The following is a 16384-nucleotide window of genomic DNA, read 5'->3' as shown; positions in this document are numbered from 1 at the left end:
AATAGTGACCTGTGCATATGCTATGTAGCAGCCTTGGAGCTAATAAGCATCTTCTGCAGCAAAACTGCTTAAATTTAGACTGGGTTTTTGGTGCCTGGGGTCAGCCGCAAGTGGATGTGGCACTGAGCAAAGGACACTGCTTCCCCAGTGTGTCTCAGGCCCAGCTGCTGGGCTCGTAGGGGCTCCATGTTCTCTTTAACCACCTTTGCTTTGCCCCAGGAGCATCTCAAGGCAGGACTGCAGCCCCAGCCTCCCTGCGGTGTGGAGCTGGGCCCTACCATCTTGTCAAATCAAGACATTGAGGTGCTGGAGTGTCTTCAGAGAACAGCAATGAAGCTGGTGAAGGGGCTGGAGAACAAAATTTACAAGGAGTGGCTGAGGGACCTGGGGTTGTTTAGCCTGGAGAAAAGGATGCTGAGAGGAGTCATTATAGCTCTCCGCAAATGCCTGAAAGGAGGTTGTAGCAAGATTGAGTGCATCTTCTGCAAGTTTGCAGATGACACCAAGCTGAGTGGTGTCACACCTGAAGGATGGGATGTCATCCAGAGGGACCTGGACAGGCTGGAGAAGTGGGCCTGTGAGAACCTCATGAGGTTCAACAAGGCCAAGACACTACACCTGGGTCAGGACAATCCCCAATATCAGTACAGGATGGGGGATGATGTGGTTGAAGGCAGACCTGCAGAGAAGGGCTTGGGGGTCCTTGTCAATGAGAAGGTGCCCTCAACATGAGCTGGCAGTGTGCGCTCACAGCCCAGAAGGCCAACTGTATCCTGGGCTGCATCAAAAGTAGCGTGGCCAGCAGGTTGAGGGAGGTGATTCTGCCCCTCTATTCATCTCTTGTGAGACCCTACCTGGAGTACTGTGTCCAGTTCTGGAATCCTCAACGTAAGAAGGATATGGAGCTGTTGGAACGGGTCCAGAGGAGGGCTACAAAGATGATTAGAGGGCTGGAGCACCTCTGATATGAGGACAGGCTGAGAGAGTTCGTGTTGTTCCGCCTGGAGAAGAGAAGGCTCCAAGGAGACCTTATAGCGACTTTCAGTGGGGCTATAAGAAAGCTGGGGAGGAACTGTTTACAAAGGCTTGTAGTGATAGGATGAGGGGTAATGGGTATAAACTCGAGAGGGGCAGATTTAGACTAGACATAAGGAAGAATTTCTTCACCATGAGAGTGGTGAAACACTGGCCCAGGTTGCCCAGGGAAGCTGTGGCTGCCCCATCCCTGGAGGTGTTCGAGGCCAGGCTGGATGGGGCCTTGGGCAGCCTGATCTAGTGGGAGGTGTCCCTGCCCATGGCAGGGGAGTTGGAACTCTATAATCCTTAAGCTCCCTTCCAACCCAAACCGCTGTAGGACTCCCCGGCCCGGCGCGGCGCGGCCGCGGTTCCCGGCGGGAAGGCTTTTCTCGCAGCACCGCGCAGGGCCCGGCGCGGGGTAGGTTAGTGTCCGCTGGTTCCGGCTCGGCGCTGCCCTGGCTGGGAGGCCCGGGGCTTGCGACGGGGAAGTGGGGGGCTGGGGCTGCGACGGGGGCTGACGCAAGAAGCGGCTCCTGATGCAGGAAGGGGAATATTTTTGATTTAAGCTGAAGTAGAGCGAAGTTTCATCTAAGTAATTGTGCTCTTTCAAAGTTAGACAGAATGTCGCTCTGGAGCAGGTTTTCTTTAAGACAGTGTTTTTCCAGACACTGTTGATTCTCTGGAGATGGTAACGGCTTGTGTGAATAGGATTGGTGCTGAACAGATGTGTCTTCTTCTGCAGTCACCTCTGTTTGCACCCTTTCTCCATGTCAAAGGTGAGGTCAGGTAGAGCTGGAGCCAGAGCTCCAAATTAGCAAGAGTTTTGGCTGTTGTGAGGTTTATAGTAGCATTAAAATGAGTATTGGAAAGTAATATAATATGCATAAGATTTTGGGGAAAATTTATATATATGCATGTAAGCAGGAAATATGATCTGTCCTCAGCTCTTGTGTCACTGCACGTGATTGATGGAGATTGCACCCTCATGTTGCCCAGGACTGATAAAGGATGTTTGCTTTCTAAACCTCCAAAACTAGTCTTAGAAAGCGACCTTTCCCGTACCTGAAGGGGGCCTGCAGGAGAGCTGGGGAGGGACTGTTTACAAAGGCTTGTAGTGATAGAAAGAGGGGTAATGGGTATAAACTCGAGAGGGGCAGATTTAGACTAGACATAAGGAAGAATTTCTTCACCATGAGAGTGGTGAGACACTGGCCCGGGTTGCCCAGGGAAGCTGTGGCTGCCCCATCCCTGGAGGTGTTCGAGGCCAGGCTGGATGGGGCCTTGGGCAGCCTGGTCTGGTGGGAGGTGCCTCCGCCCATGGCAGGGGTTGGAACTAGATGATCTTTAAGCTCCCTTCCAACCCAAACTATTCTATGATTCTATTTGCTGGCATTTTCAATATAAGGCCACTGGGGCAAAGGTGAGGCAGCCTCGTTGGTGTCAGAGCGGCTGGTGGTGTTCCTGAAAATGTTATTCGCTTGCTCAGCTTCACCCGGAGACCTTGGGTCTTACTTGGACACAGCTAGTGACTGCCACCTTTGGCCCTGTTTGACACAGAGCCCTCCCTTGGCTGTTGATTTGAAATACATAAATATATAAAAAGTAGTCTGTGGCAGGAATGCTTTCCTAGGTCAGACCAAGTGCTACAGTGCACTTGTCAGGATTTTGGCATTGCACAAGGTCAGAAGCATGAAACCTCTGTGGAGGATGGATTTTCCCCCCATCTCTGTCTTGTCTTGTAACTTCCTTCCCAGGGTTATACCATGCACGATGCCATTGGTTCCTGAAATTCAATGTATGGAGCCAAGCACCACACTGTCCTGGTGTTTTTCTGCTAGTTCCCCATGCCATGACAGCTGAGCAGGAGATACTCCCCTGAGACTTGTGCTGTGCAGTCAGTTCTGACATCAGGATGCTGTGTTGCTGTCAGCAAGGGCATGTACTGGTGGTGGTGGTAAAGAGAGCAATAATGAATGTACTAAGCGGGATTCAAAACACTGCTTGCCTACAAAGGTTTTTACAGTTTTTAAGGTGTATTAATCTTTGGGAAGGCATCAGTATTTGAGTTCTGCTTTGTATAGAGACACCATAAAAGAGATGCATTTTAATTCTTGGGGAAGAGGAATTTCTCAAGCTTGTTTAATTTTCTTTATTTATAAGTTGCATTTTGTCAGTAGGTATTCTGCTGCTAGTCCCTTAGCCAGCTTAAGAGCTGCACACTGCTTTCTCCCAGCTGAAGGAAAGACAGCTGGAGAGGTGACTGCCCTCAGCTTGCCTCAGCTGGTAATTATTTGAGTGGGAAGAACCTGTCAGGCAAGGTGTTGAAGTTAACCTAACCCACACATTACTGAAGGAAAGAATCATAGAATAGTTAGGGTTGGAAGGAACCTTAAAGATCATCTAGTTCCAAACCCCTGGCGTGGGCAGGGACATCCCACTAGATCAGGTTATCCAAGGCCCCATCCAACCTGGCCTTGAACACCTCCAGGAATAGGGCATCCACAACTTCTCTTGGAAACCTGTTCTAGTGCCTCACCACTCTCATGGTGAAAAAATTCTTCCTAATGCCTAGGCAAAATCTGCCCTTCTCCAGTTTATACCCATTCCCCCCTCATGTTATCACCACAAGCCTTTATGAATAATCCCTCTCCAACTTTCTTGTAGGCCCCCTTCAGGTACTGGAAGGTCTGTGTAAGATCTCGGAGTCTTCTCCAGGCTGAACAAGCCCAACTCTGTCAGCCTGTCCTCATATGGAAGGTGCTTCAGCCCTCAGATCATCTTTGTAGCCCTCCTCTGGACCCGTTCCAACAGCTCCAAATCCTTCTTCTGTTGAGGATTCCAGAACTAATCCAGAAGAAGAGACATACATTAATAGATGATGTAGATGGAGTGCTCTGTAACCTTCAGGTGATGGGTGGTGACATAGTAGCTGGCAACACTGGCCTATTGAGCCACTGTCTGTGAGGAAACTTGCAGGTGAGAGACATCATCTCTTTACCTTTCTTGTGTCTGAAGGTGGGGGTATGAGACCTGTGCTTTTGTTTTGATTTGCATTCAGGCTGGCACCCTTTGGTCTTGCAGTTCCTGAATTCCTTCTCTCTGCCCAACACTGGAATTTATTTGTTTCCAGTTGCCCCCTACCCCCTCCAATCACCTGCCAGCCCCCTGTCCCAGGTTCCAGTCAGTTGGTGTTAATGATTTTCAGCTTTTTTTCAGACTAGTTTGGGGTTTTTTGTTTGTACAGATGGACAGTTTTCACACTTCGATTATAATTTATCTTTCACTCCCTGCCCTTTCATCTGCTTTCACATTATAGGGTCAATTCTGCTAGTCCTCAGCACTTGGTCACCACTTGCTTTCCATTGATTAGTCAGTCACTGCAGGTACCTGGTGAAGCATTGAACTGTCATGGTCGCTGCTCTCTATTACAGATGAATGCCTTCCACAGTGACTGCTAAGACACACCCAGGGCTGAACTGTGAATCCTGTCATCATCATCTTCAGTTCATGTCTTCTGTCCTTTTCTCCATGACCTGTCTTGGCACTTCTGTGCTTGTCACTGAAACTGCAGCTGCTGAAGGTCTTCATCAAGTCAAGTTCTCCTATGCTTCTTGAGCTTTCAGCTGCATTTGATGCCTTTGGCAATGTCATGGAAGTGCCTCTTTGTAATTGTTTTTTTGTTCTGTCACTTGAACATTTTCTCCTCCTTCAGATTTTTTTTGTGGATTTTGTTATGTTGGATCCCTTTATTTCTGCTGCTCTTTGTCTCAGGATACTTTCATCCAGAACCAGAAGTTCATCTTGTGTTTTTTTGTAGGTGACTCACAAGTCTGTATGTGCACATCACGCCTGTCACTTCCCACCCCACGTGAAAGGTCATGCTTATTTCCCTGATGTATTGAAGACACATCCGTGCATCCTTTCTCCCCATTTTCTTTTTCTGTGACTTGTGTCAATAATTCAGGCACTATCTTTGAGTTGGAATTTTCCCTGCTTGCGTGTTTGCTGATTATTTCTGCGTAGCTGCTTTGTACTACAGCTTTTCTTGTTTGTGCGTGCAGCCCAAATGCACGTTTGGGCTCCTAACACCCTGTTCTCTGGTTTGTCTTAGTTATTCTGGCCAGCCAGGAGATTGCTACCTACATTGCTACCCATTGTTCTGGCATATCTTTATGTGTTGTAGCAATTGCAGCTGGCAATATTGCCTGAAGCTTGATGCAATGTATTTTAAGAGAAAGAATCTGACCAATTAGAGAAGGAATATTGACGCTGGTCTTTTCTCTTTTTTTTTTTTGTTTTTTTTTTTTTGTTTAATTAACATTGTGAGCTGAATTTGAAGTAGACAGTTACCAGAGGCTTTCAGAAGGCCTCTGTTACATATGTTGTATGTGAGTGTCTGCTTGTAGATACATATATTGCTCTTGCACAACAGGTATCATTCCTTTGATACTGAAGTGTTGACATTTCATAGGTGTTGATATTAACCCACAGTCTGCTAGCCCACAGGCAAGGGTGTTATGAAATTACTTGAGTGCAAATGGGATTTAAACTGTTGTTTTATGTAAGAGGTACAATAACTGGTTACAGATATAACTGTGGAATAAACAGCTATTGATATCCCTACTGTTGGCTTATCTCTTAGTTGTCACCAGTGATATGTAAAGACGTTGCACTTCTTAAAGCATTTGAAAGATGCTAATTGCCCACCGTGTTTGTTATTCCCTTTTTTGCTCTATAAAAACTGAGCATAAACTGTGCGTGCTACAGATGTGAATGTGTATAGCATATCTAACTTCTTAAAATTAAACTAAGATTTAATTTCTGTAAGTGTTTTTAAATGGATGTAATTATATTAAACTGAAAGTCTGAATATTGTAGTGTAATAAATATCTCTTGACCTGCCCAAAAGCATTTTGCAGGTTGCTGCAACATCCCTGTCCTGCACTGTTTTCACTTACAGTAGAAAAAATCATTCTCAGTCTTGTGTAGATTGTGAGTGCTCCATACTAATTCACATTTTGGATGATATTTGTCAGAGATCAGCAGAAATCCCTTTAGTTTCAGAGTGCTGTATTTTAAATACTGTGCTTTTCCTGAGTGGTTAGCTTTCTCAGGCTGAGCTGTTAAAATAATCCCATTTTTATTAAAAAACTACAGGGTACTGACTGGTACTCTAAGAAGTGGTTTTAAAGAAAATAATTCAATGATAATACCTTGCATGAGTCATTAATCATGAGTCATGATCAGCAGGCAGTGATGTCCAATTTGTTTTCTAATCCCGCACTTGCAGATGCTCTTTATTACCATAGTGATAATATTAAAGAGCTGTTAATGCATATAACCTCGTAGCTGAAAATGACAGTCTTTTTTCTGGTGGAATAAAATTTCCATATCTTAAGTATGTTTTGCTCTGTACATTTTTTGATATGAGAAACCTAGGTAGTATAAAAGTGATCAAACAAGTATAATTTGGCAGGGAGTTAGGTTAACAGAATACTAGATATAAAAAAGAAAGGTTTTACTGTGAGGGTGGTGAGTCAGTTGCACAAGTTGCCCAGAGAAGGCATGGGCGCTGCATCCCTGGAGGTGTTCAAGGACAGGTTGGATGAGGCTTTGAGCAACCTGATGGTAGTGGGAGGTCTCTGCCTATAGCAGGGGGATTGGAGCTGGATGATCTTTGAGGTCCCTTCCAACCCAAACCATTCAATGCTTCTATGATAATAGACTCTTATTCTCCTCCTTTGCTTGCAATCCAATCGTTGTGGCTTCCTAGAAAATTAAATCTAGCCTGTCTTCTTGTGAGGATTTGGGAAGTTTTATATTCATTAAGAGCTGGGACCTAATTTTTCAACTACAGTTTGCAACAAGAGCCTGCACTATCCATATTTTCAATATTTGTTCCCTCCTGGGCAAAAACTAGTAGCTGGGTGGAAAGTTTTATTGTGTGAATGTGTGTTTGGGAATGACTAGTGAAGTTTCAGGGAAAATTGAAGGCTGTTTCTCTTCTGAGAGCCTGAACATAAAAAGAGTCACTTAGCTGAGAAGTGAGCTTTGAAAACCTGGTTTTACTCTTAAATAAAATTTTACCAAGTGAAGCCATTTTAAAAGATCTGAAAAGTGATGGCTGAAATGTTGCAGACAATATTAGGATGTGCATAGATGGAAAGTGTTGACGTTCAGCAGCAGTTGGATGATATTATTTATGAAGTAATAAATCATGTCTTCAATCAGATTTTAACTTGATTAAATTTTAATTAGTTTTATTAGTTTACACTTGACTGTAGAAAAGTTATTTGTAAAACCTTGAATTCAGTAAGGAACTCGGAAGACCCTTCAAAGTGTCTCACCAGATGTTAATAAAAATGACCCCTTTGCCTGCTCCTGTGTACATGACCTTATAATGCATAGACTCACATGGGTCTTACTAGTTTCTTTGTGTTGAACTTGTGAAATAGTGCTGTATTGGTGCATATAATGTGGCAGGACAGGTATAAATCTACTGGTGTAGGCGGTTCTCTTTGAAAATGCCTGGCACCTCATCTACTCCTCTGCGTGCCATAACGTGGTCACTGTGCAAACTCTGCTTCCATTTCACTGAGGATTATACCTGTCCCAACAGAAGCATTTTTTGCTTCAGTGTGGGGTGGTGGAACTAGAGACGAGGTAAGTGTGCACCTTACAGGATTGTTTGCTTCTTTCATTAGGAACTAATTGTGTGTGTTTTATTGTGTGAATGTGTGTTTGCTTGTTCACCGGGATATAATAAATGTTTTAAAAATTTTGAGTCTGGAAGCTCAGGTGCCCTGAACATAACATAAGATATAGCTCTTGCCAAATTCTGTCTCAGTGAATATGTTTGTTTTCTGAGTTCACCTTAGAAAAACTTTCCAAGAGATTCTTGCCAATTTTGAAAGAATGTTGTTTCTGCCAAATACGATTAAGAAACAAAGATGGTCTTTTTCCAGTTCTCCAAAATGTGAGCATCTACCATGTCTTCTGAGCATCTGTATCCATTAAAAAGGAGGTTAGGGCAAAGCTAGGACTAACCTAGCAAACTGCAAGATTTAAATAGAGCAGAACTTTTTGTGTCCTATGTTGATTCTCTTGATTCCCACTCTGTGTGGCTCCTAAGATGATGACTTTTTCAGATGTCTGGTTCCAGTGCAGACTTCAGCCAGTTTCTTTCAAATCACTTTTTAACACCTTTCTCCAGTAGACCCTTTCCCAAAGTAAATAAAATAAAGCAGAGCTGCAGATCAAGAATAATATTTGATAATGACTTCTTTGTTATTTCCTGTTATACATGCATACAGTGTAAATTTGAAATAGCAGAGGAATAAGCCATTGGTGTACTGCACAGTTTCGGGTGCTCTGTGTCCAAGCAAGATAAATTCAGTGTGGAACAAGAGCTACTGGGACACCTGGGAAAAACATCTAGCTACATGAGGCTAGGAAGTCTAAATAGTGTTAAGATGGAGTGCGATAAATGTGTTAATGGAATTAGGCGACAGGGAATAGACTTCAATGTCCTTGCATTCTTAATTTTTGTGTTCCTTGAGTATTTCTCTCAGAAAAGTCTTGCAGCATAATGGTTGCTTACAGAAAAGCAGGAGATCTAGATCCTGAAAACTAGGGCTTTGATTTCTCCAACACAAGACAGGAGAGTGGGGGGGTATTTTGGTGGATGGAGGAGAATTTGGAAGATCAGTACAGAATAGGTTGGTCTAATGGAATATGTTGGTCTAATGGAATATATAAGTGTCTTACTGCAGTTCTTGAGCCTGTTTGATATTCTGCACCCAGATATTTTTGGGTAATTTTTAGACAAAAAGATTTTTAAATATGCCAGTTTGTGGCTTAACTACTAAAATCATGTCATAAAACTCCTATTAATTTTATGGGAGTAGATTCAAACTAAGAATTTTGCAGACACAGTCTGCAGTGATTTTCTGCATCATCTTTGTATTAGATTCTTCTGTCCAGCTTCCCTCTCTGTCAGGATTGAGGTAGATCTCAAAGGAAGTTTACTGATGTTTTTTTCTCAGTTTCTTTCCAGAAATGGCAGCTTCTCTGTGGAAGAACTTATTTCAGATTACAAAGGAGAGAATACTACAACAGAGAAGGGCACCGCTATATAATGTTGCTCATGGTTATGAGGAAGAATTGATAAAGAAGAAACTTCAGCAGTTTGCTGGTGGATCCATCAGCCTCTCCAAAGAAGACAATGGCGTCCGACTGCTTACTTTGAACAACCCGAAGCTAATGAATGCCTTTACAGGTATTAATTAGTTGATGGGATTGACAGGTTGGTTTTTTTATCTTCAGTTACCCATTTTAGTATTTTGCCTAAACAAAAAGTTTTGCCTTACTGTTCTTTTGTTAAAAGAAGAAATGTTTAAGCTTTATTGAGATGTGCAGCAAATGCCTGCTGCTCTGCTTAGTGGCTTTGACATAAACATTATGAGAATATAAAATATTCTCAATGAGACAGGGACTGTCTGGCAGAAGATGTCTTTTCCCCACCTTTTTTTCAGTCAGCACAATTCTGCTACTGTGCTCTTTCCTATATCTCACTTTTTCTCTGCTGCTTTGGAGACATATGGGGTACTTTTATGAGGGTGAGAAGATACCATCTTTGTCTTGTAGGTGGTGTAGAAAGGATGAATTTACTACTTTGTTCTTTATCTAAAGAATTTCCTGTAGCTTAAGCTTCTATAATTCAGTCTTTTCCAGTCACCCAAACTGGCTTCCATTTCTTCATTTGTCTTGTGTCTTAAGTAACAATGCCTGGTTAATTAAAGATCAGATGAGCTGAATATTCTCAGATGTTGCAGATTAGGAACCTATTCTATATGCTTTTATACTGGACAATACTTAGCTATCAAAATCAAGAGTCCTGTGTTATTAATCTTGTCTTAAAGGAGGCTTTTGATCTCTAAGATAGTTATATTTGCTGTCTCTCCTTAGCTGTCTAGAATATTCCAATTTATGCCTTTCTCTTCAGGCAGAGGTGGCACGGATTCAGGGCCTGGATCTGCCTGAGCTTGAGCTGTGCATAAGCCTTTACTGCAAGAATGCCTTGTCCCTTAATATTTTGAAATGGATGCATTGGTGTCATCTTGTTAATTTCTTTTTTTGCTGTTCTATTTTACTGCTAAGTTCTCACTGTTCCTTTGCTGTCAGCAAATATGTTTGCAGCCCACTCGCAAAGCAGAGAATGTCAGTCTAATCCTTCAACTAATAATTTTAAGCTGAAAGGCAGGGAACCTGGGAGAACAACAGAATTAGTGGTAATGCGCCTAACTGTGTCTGCAGTTTCTCTTTTGTTTCCCTTTAAAAACACATGTATAAAATGATTGCCTAACTTTACAAGTTGTAGCTAAAAAGTGTTAGCATGGAGAGTGTTTAATAATGTGTATGCTAAGAGGGAGGCATTCAGAAGGACAGTCATAATTAATTTGCTGTTCCCTTTGTTTCTACAGGTTGATTTTTACTTTTGATTCAAAATAGATTTATGCAAGGTACAGCTTATGGACTATGTGTCCTTAGCTTATTTGTTGTGGAAGTTGAAAGGTGCATGAAAAATTAGAGGTGATAACGGAAACAGGAAGGACAGATAAAGCCCAGTCTGCTATGGAGATCAGATGTAACACAAGTTAAATTGCTTAAACTAAACTCTCATTGATGCTTACAACAATATTCACCATTTTTGGGGTGAACTCATTTGTCAAAGTGCTGAGTAGTTACAGCTGGTCTTTAGGCCACTGGTAGCTGCACTTTGACTATACAAAATGCTCTGTAATGTTAATATACTGAAATCATATCACACATCTGAAATTGAGCACCCAAAATTGGCAGATATTTTATCTCTGGCTTAGTGGTCTGTAAAATAATCTCTCCTTCTAGAACTGCTGTGTAAATAAATTACTAGTGTATGTGAATGAGGTACTCTGATAGCTAAGAGGAGCTACAAAAAACTGTGAGGAAATTAATAGTTCTATCTTTGTTGCAGAACCTGATTAACATATAGCAAATGAGCCATGGGACCATGCAGTTCTGTTTTACACTACTTGTAGAGAGCAGTACTCCATTTTGCTAGGCAAGAGCCACAAAAATTTGCTTTGAAAAATCTTACTTTGGATTACTGCTTCTTTCTACTCTACACCTCTGCCAGAGACATCTGTTGTTACAGGAGGAAAGAGTAGAAGCGAAATCATACTGGCCTCCTGGCTAGTGCAGTGGGTGGTATGGCATATTAATTTATACTGATCTTTATTTCGTCTTAACATTGCTGTCTGTAAACTGTAGTTGCTGAGGAACTAGCAAGCCCCTGATCCCTTTAATTTTGTTATCTATGAAGTAACATCCTTCAGGAGAAGTAGGAAGGAGAGATGGGATTCGCAACTCCTAAATTGCCCCAGCAAGATCTGGTTTACTTTGTCAGCCAGAGCCAGTAGATAACTCCCCTCAAAGAAATTCTGTTGATTCTGTATCTCAAAGCTTCTGGATAGTGGCAGATGTGAATTTGTATAAATGTGTACGTTTCCTTTAGAAAGCTGCAAAACATCATTAAACTGTTGAGAGAAATCCTGTTTGCCAGGCATTTACTTTACACGGCAGCTTTTTTATCTCAAAGGAATTATGTTTATTCTAAGCTTGAGCAACTCATGGAACCAAAAGCAGAACAAAATTGTTGGCATGTTGCTAATGGGCAATGTGGAGGTTGTTATGCCTTTTTTCTCTTCTTAATTGGAATCTGATAGCCACCTGTTTGAAATAGTATCTTTGGAAACAAATGCTAATAATGTCAGTTTAAGCCTTGTGGAACCAATTTCAGCAGCCTAACCTCTTGCTGAACTGAAGTTGAATTTAATTTAAAAGAGAACGAAGCCAGCCTGCAGCAATTGGATAATAATGCTGATAATTTTATTTTCCAGAATTTACTTTAGAGCATTTATTCTCAAATCATAAATAAAATACGAACAAATTATTATTCCAAGTAGATTTAGTTCTGTGAAGAGCATGAACTCAAATAATGGTATTGTTATTTGGTATCAAATAATGAAGGACCAAGACTGGCAGATGAGAATTTGCTTTAGTATTGTGTCTTCCTCATTATATCAGCCATTATGGACTATATCTGTTGGTAAAATAGTTCAGTGTTGCCAGTAATGGAAGGGATCCTCTTTCAGGAGGATAGGACAGACTCTGGCCAGTGTCTCTTGTCCCCTGCTGTTGCATCTAACTGCCTCATATATTTCGTTTTTTAACTCTCTATTTTTGGCTTATCATACTCTGTGAAAAGAGTCTTCAGTACCTTAGTGCTTTGGCTATTAAAAGCACCACAAAGGTTGTGAGTCTCGACTAGTAAAGCTTGGATGCCAGCCCAAATACCTTTCTTATAAGAAAACTTGGCAAATATGCAAAAAGTGAAATCCATGGGGTTGATGAACGTGCATTTAAACAGCAGCATTTGCAGTTGTTCAGTGTACTCTCAGGCTAGGAAAACATTTCAAGTGAAGACCCACAAAAAATGTAATCTAGAGCTAGTTCTGCTTAGTATTTTCATTCATGGCTGCGATGAGGGAATAGAAGGTGAACTTCTGAAATTGTCAGGTGACCCCAAATTAGGAGAGCTTGCAAGAAGATTATTATTTGAAGCCTTTTGGTGAAGTAATATTTCCTAATACCTAGTTGAAACCTCCTCTGGCACAACTTGAGGCCGTTTACTCCCATCAAGGGATAACTTGTTACTTTGGAGATGAGACTAGCACCTGCCTCAAAACAATTTCCTTTCATGTAGTTGTAGAGAACAATTAAGGTCTCCCCTCAGCCTGCTTTTCTCCAGGCTAAACAGTCCCAGTTCCCTCATAAGACTTACGGTCCAGACTTTTCACCAGCTTTGTTGCCCTTCTTTACACATGCTCCAGCACCTCAATGTCTTCCTTATAGTGAGGGGCCCAAAACTGAACACAGGGTACTAGGCCTCACCAGGGCCTACTATACAGGGTCATAATCATTTCCCTAGTCCTGCTGTCCACACTGTTTCTGTTACAACCCAGGATGCTATTGGCCTTCGTGCCACCTGGGCGTAGCGCCGGCTCATGTTCAGCTACTGTCAACCAACACCCCAGATCCTTTTCTGCCAGGCAGCTTTCCAGCTGTTCATCCCCAAACCTGTAGCATTGCATGTGGTTGTTGTGGCCCAAGTGCAGAACCTGACACTGAGCGTTGTTGAACCCTATAAAATTGACCTTTGCCCATTGATTCAGCCTGTCCAGATCCCTCTGTAGAGGCTGCCTTCCCTCCAGTGGGTCAACAGGGGCGAACTACCCCATCTTCACAGAAACTCCCTTCTTAAATACTTTTTGTACAAGATAGGCTTTGTTTTATTTCTGCATTTTGGGACTGGGTCTTACACTGTGACACGCTGTGACAAATACAAATTGAGGAACAAGTTTCAGAATTTCAGGAATTGCATGTTTGAGGAAAAAAACATATGCAAGTGCTTGTGTGTGGGATGTAAGGTGATGCTTTCCACTGTGTTTTTAAGCCCATCACATTTTAATTATAACTTGGTTTCGATGGTGAAAAATATAATGTAAAACTTAGGAGTGATAATAAATTCTTCTTACAAGTTTTTCTTCTCCCGTCTTGTGACAGGCACTATGATGGTAGAGCTCCAGGAGAGGGTAACTGAACTGGAAAACTGGAAGGATGGCAAAGGCCTTATCATCTATGGTGCAGGAAACACCTTTTGCTCAGGATCTGATTTGAACGCCGTCAAAGCGATATCCAATTCCCAGGCAAGTAGTGATGCAAATTAAGTTTTTGAAAAAAAAATCAGCTTTTTGAAGAAAAAATCAGCTTTGTGGTATTCTGAAATCTCTTTCAGATAGAGGTGTTGTACTATCCCTCAGCTGGAATTTTTACATGTAAGTCACAGAATGGAGCTTTTAATAGTTAAAAAAGGTGTTGGCAGACCCTTTAAAACATGGCTTAAGTGTTACCAGAATTCATTCATAACACTAAATTCCTACATTACGTATTCTTTTTAGCCTTTTCTTTTAAAAATGTTATTACTCAGAGCAGTAGATAGCGAATTTACACATCAAATAACATGCGCTTCAATAGTTTGACCTTTAAAAGCAGATACAAGTAATCATTTCCCATGTATTATAAAGTCAAACCAGATTTAAGCTGATGGCTGCTGTTACAGAAAGGTGTCGATTTTGTCAGAACTGTGCTTGGACCTGCATAAAATGGAAGGAAGGATGCAATTCTTGTGTTGTAAAGCTTTGCCATTGATCTTGTAGTCTAGTCAGTTAAGTCAAGCATGTAACTATGGGGCTGAAGCCATCCAGGTTTGATGGCAGTTTTGCATTCATGCCAGCCTGTCTTGACAACTTTCATGTGAGCTGTCATTCTTTTTATAGGTTAATACGTGGTTCTTGACAATGTATGAAATAGGACTTTGTCAGCTGCAGGGGAAGGGGGCCTTTCTGTGCTGCTCTTATGTCCTGGTTTGCAGTTGCAACTGTCATCCTGGAGCTCGTGTCCATTTCAAGTTTCAGGATTTGCCTATGCAAATTAATTAAAAAAAATCAAAATACCAATATCTATACCCTGGTATCTGTTGGAGGTACAACACAGCAGGGTATAAGCAATCCAGGACGTTCCTGGAATGCATTGATGATAACTGCTTTCTCCAAGTAATAGAGGAGATGATGAGGAGAGGTGCTATGCTGGACCTTGTTCTCATCAACAAGGAGGGGCTGGTGGGGAACGTGAAGCTCAACAGCAGTGATTGCAGTGACCATAAGATGGTGGGGTTCAACATCCTTAGGGCAGGGAGGAGGGCACACAGCACGCTCACTACCCTGGACTTGAAGAAAGTAGCCTTTGGCCTCTTTGGGAATCTACTTGGTATAGTACCATGAGATGAAGCCCTGAAGGGAAGAAGAGCTCAAGAAAGCTAGTTAATAGTCAAGGATCACCTCCTCCAAGCTCAGCAGCCATGCATCCCAACAAAGAGGAAGTCAGACAAAAATGTTGGGAGGCTTGCATGGATGAACAAGGAACTCCTGGACAAACATAAACTCAAAAGAAGATGCTTACAGAGGGTCGAAGCAAGGGCAGGTAGCCTGGGAGGAATACAGAGAAATTGTCCGAGCACCCAGGGGTCAGGTTAGGAAAGCTGAAGCCCTAATAGAATTAAATCTGGCCAGGGACATCAAGGGCAACAAGAAAAACTTCTTTAGTACATTGGTGATAACAGGAAGACTAGGGAGAATGTGGGCCCTCTTTGGAAGGCAACAGGAGACCTGGTTATACAGGATATGGAGAAGGCTGAGGTACTCCACAACTTCTTGCCACATTGTTCACAAGCAAGTGCTCTGGCCACTGCCTAAGGTGCAGAAGGCAAAGGCAGAGGTTGGGAGAATGAAGAACCACCCACTACAGGAGATCACCTTTGAGACCATCGAAGGAATCTGAAGGTGCACAAGTCCATGAGACTTGATGAGATGCATCAGCAGGTCCTGAGGGAACTGGCAGATGAAGTTGCTCAGCCATTATCCATCATACTTGAGAAGCTGTGGCAATTCAGTGAAGTTCCCACAGACTGGAAAAGGGGAAATGTAACCTCCATTTTTAAAAAGGGGGAAAATGGAAGAGCCAGGGAACAACAGGCTGGTCAGTCTCACCTCTGTGCTTGGCAAGATCATGAAGCAGATCCTCGTGGAAACTGCTGAGGCACATGGAAAATTAAGAGGTGACTGGTGACAAGGCACATTTTGCCTGATGAGTTTGATGTCCTTCTACGATGGGTTTACAGCATTGGTGGATAAGGGAAGAGCAACCAACATCATCTCTCTGGACTTGTGGAAAGCATTCAACACTACCCTGCATGACATTGTTGTCTCCAAATTGGAGACATGGATTTCATAGACAGACCACTCGGTGGATAAGTAATTGGCTGGATGGTTGCACTCAAAGAGTTGTGGTCAGTGACAAGTGGCATTCCTTAAAGTGTTGACAGAGTGGGACTGGCGTCGTTTAACATCTTTGTCGGAGACGTGGACAGTGGCTTTGAGTGCACCCTCTGCAAGTTTGCTGATGACACCAAGCTGTGTGGTGTGGTCGACTTGCTGGAGGGAAGGGATGCCATCCAGAGGGACCTGGACAGGCTTGAGAGGCTGGGCCTACGTAAACCTCATGAAGTTCAACAAGGCCAAGTGCAAGGTCCTGCACCTGGGTCAGGGCAACCCCTGGTATCAATGCAGAGTGGAGAATGAAGGAATTAAGAGCAACCCTGCCGAGAAGGATTTGGAGATACGGGTGGATGAAAAGCTGGACGTGTGCTCTT

At 42.6% G+C, this 16384-nt stretch overlaps 1 protein-coding gene across 4 annotated transcripts in view; it reads left to right on the top strand.

Moving 5' to 3' along the window:
• The first annotated feature begins 1655 nt into the window (after positions 1-1655).
• Positions 1656-16384, top strand: part of ECHDC1 (ethylmalonyl-CoA decarboxylase 1) — a 42250-nt gene continuing 27521 nt past the window's right edge. Inside the window, exons 1-3 of one of the 4 annotated variants that reach the window (XM_069851815.1) lie at positions 1656-1793; positions 9074-9295; positions 13681-13823. In XM_069851815.1, the coding sequence (XP_069707916.1) occupies positions 1703-1793; positions 9074-9295; positions 13681-13823 (456 nt within the window). In that variant the 5' untranslated portion in view covers positions 1656-1702. Of the gene's footprint in view, positions 1794-3970; positions 3994-5296; positions 7681-9062; positions 9296-13680; positions 13824-16384 lie in introns of those variants that run through there. The other 3 variants (XM_069851817.1, XM_069851818.1, XM_069851816.1) reach the window with 3 other exon arrangements.

The sequence above is a fragment of the Phaenicophaeus curvirostris genome, chromosome 2 (assembly GCF_032191515.1).
Source record: "Phaenicophaeus curvirostris isolate KB17595 chromosome 2, BPBGC_Pcur_1.0, whole genome shotgun sequence".
In the NCBI taxonomy this organism is placed as follows: Eukaryota; Metazoa; Chordata; class Aves; order Cuculiformes; family Cuculidae; genus Phaenicophaeus; species Phaenicophaeus curvirostris.
Note: the sequence above shows the minus strand (reverse complement) of the source record. Positions and strands in the feature narration are given on the sequence as shown.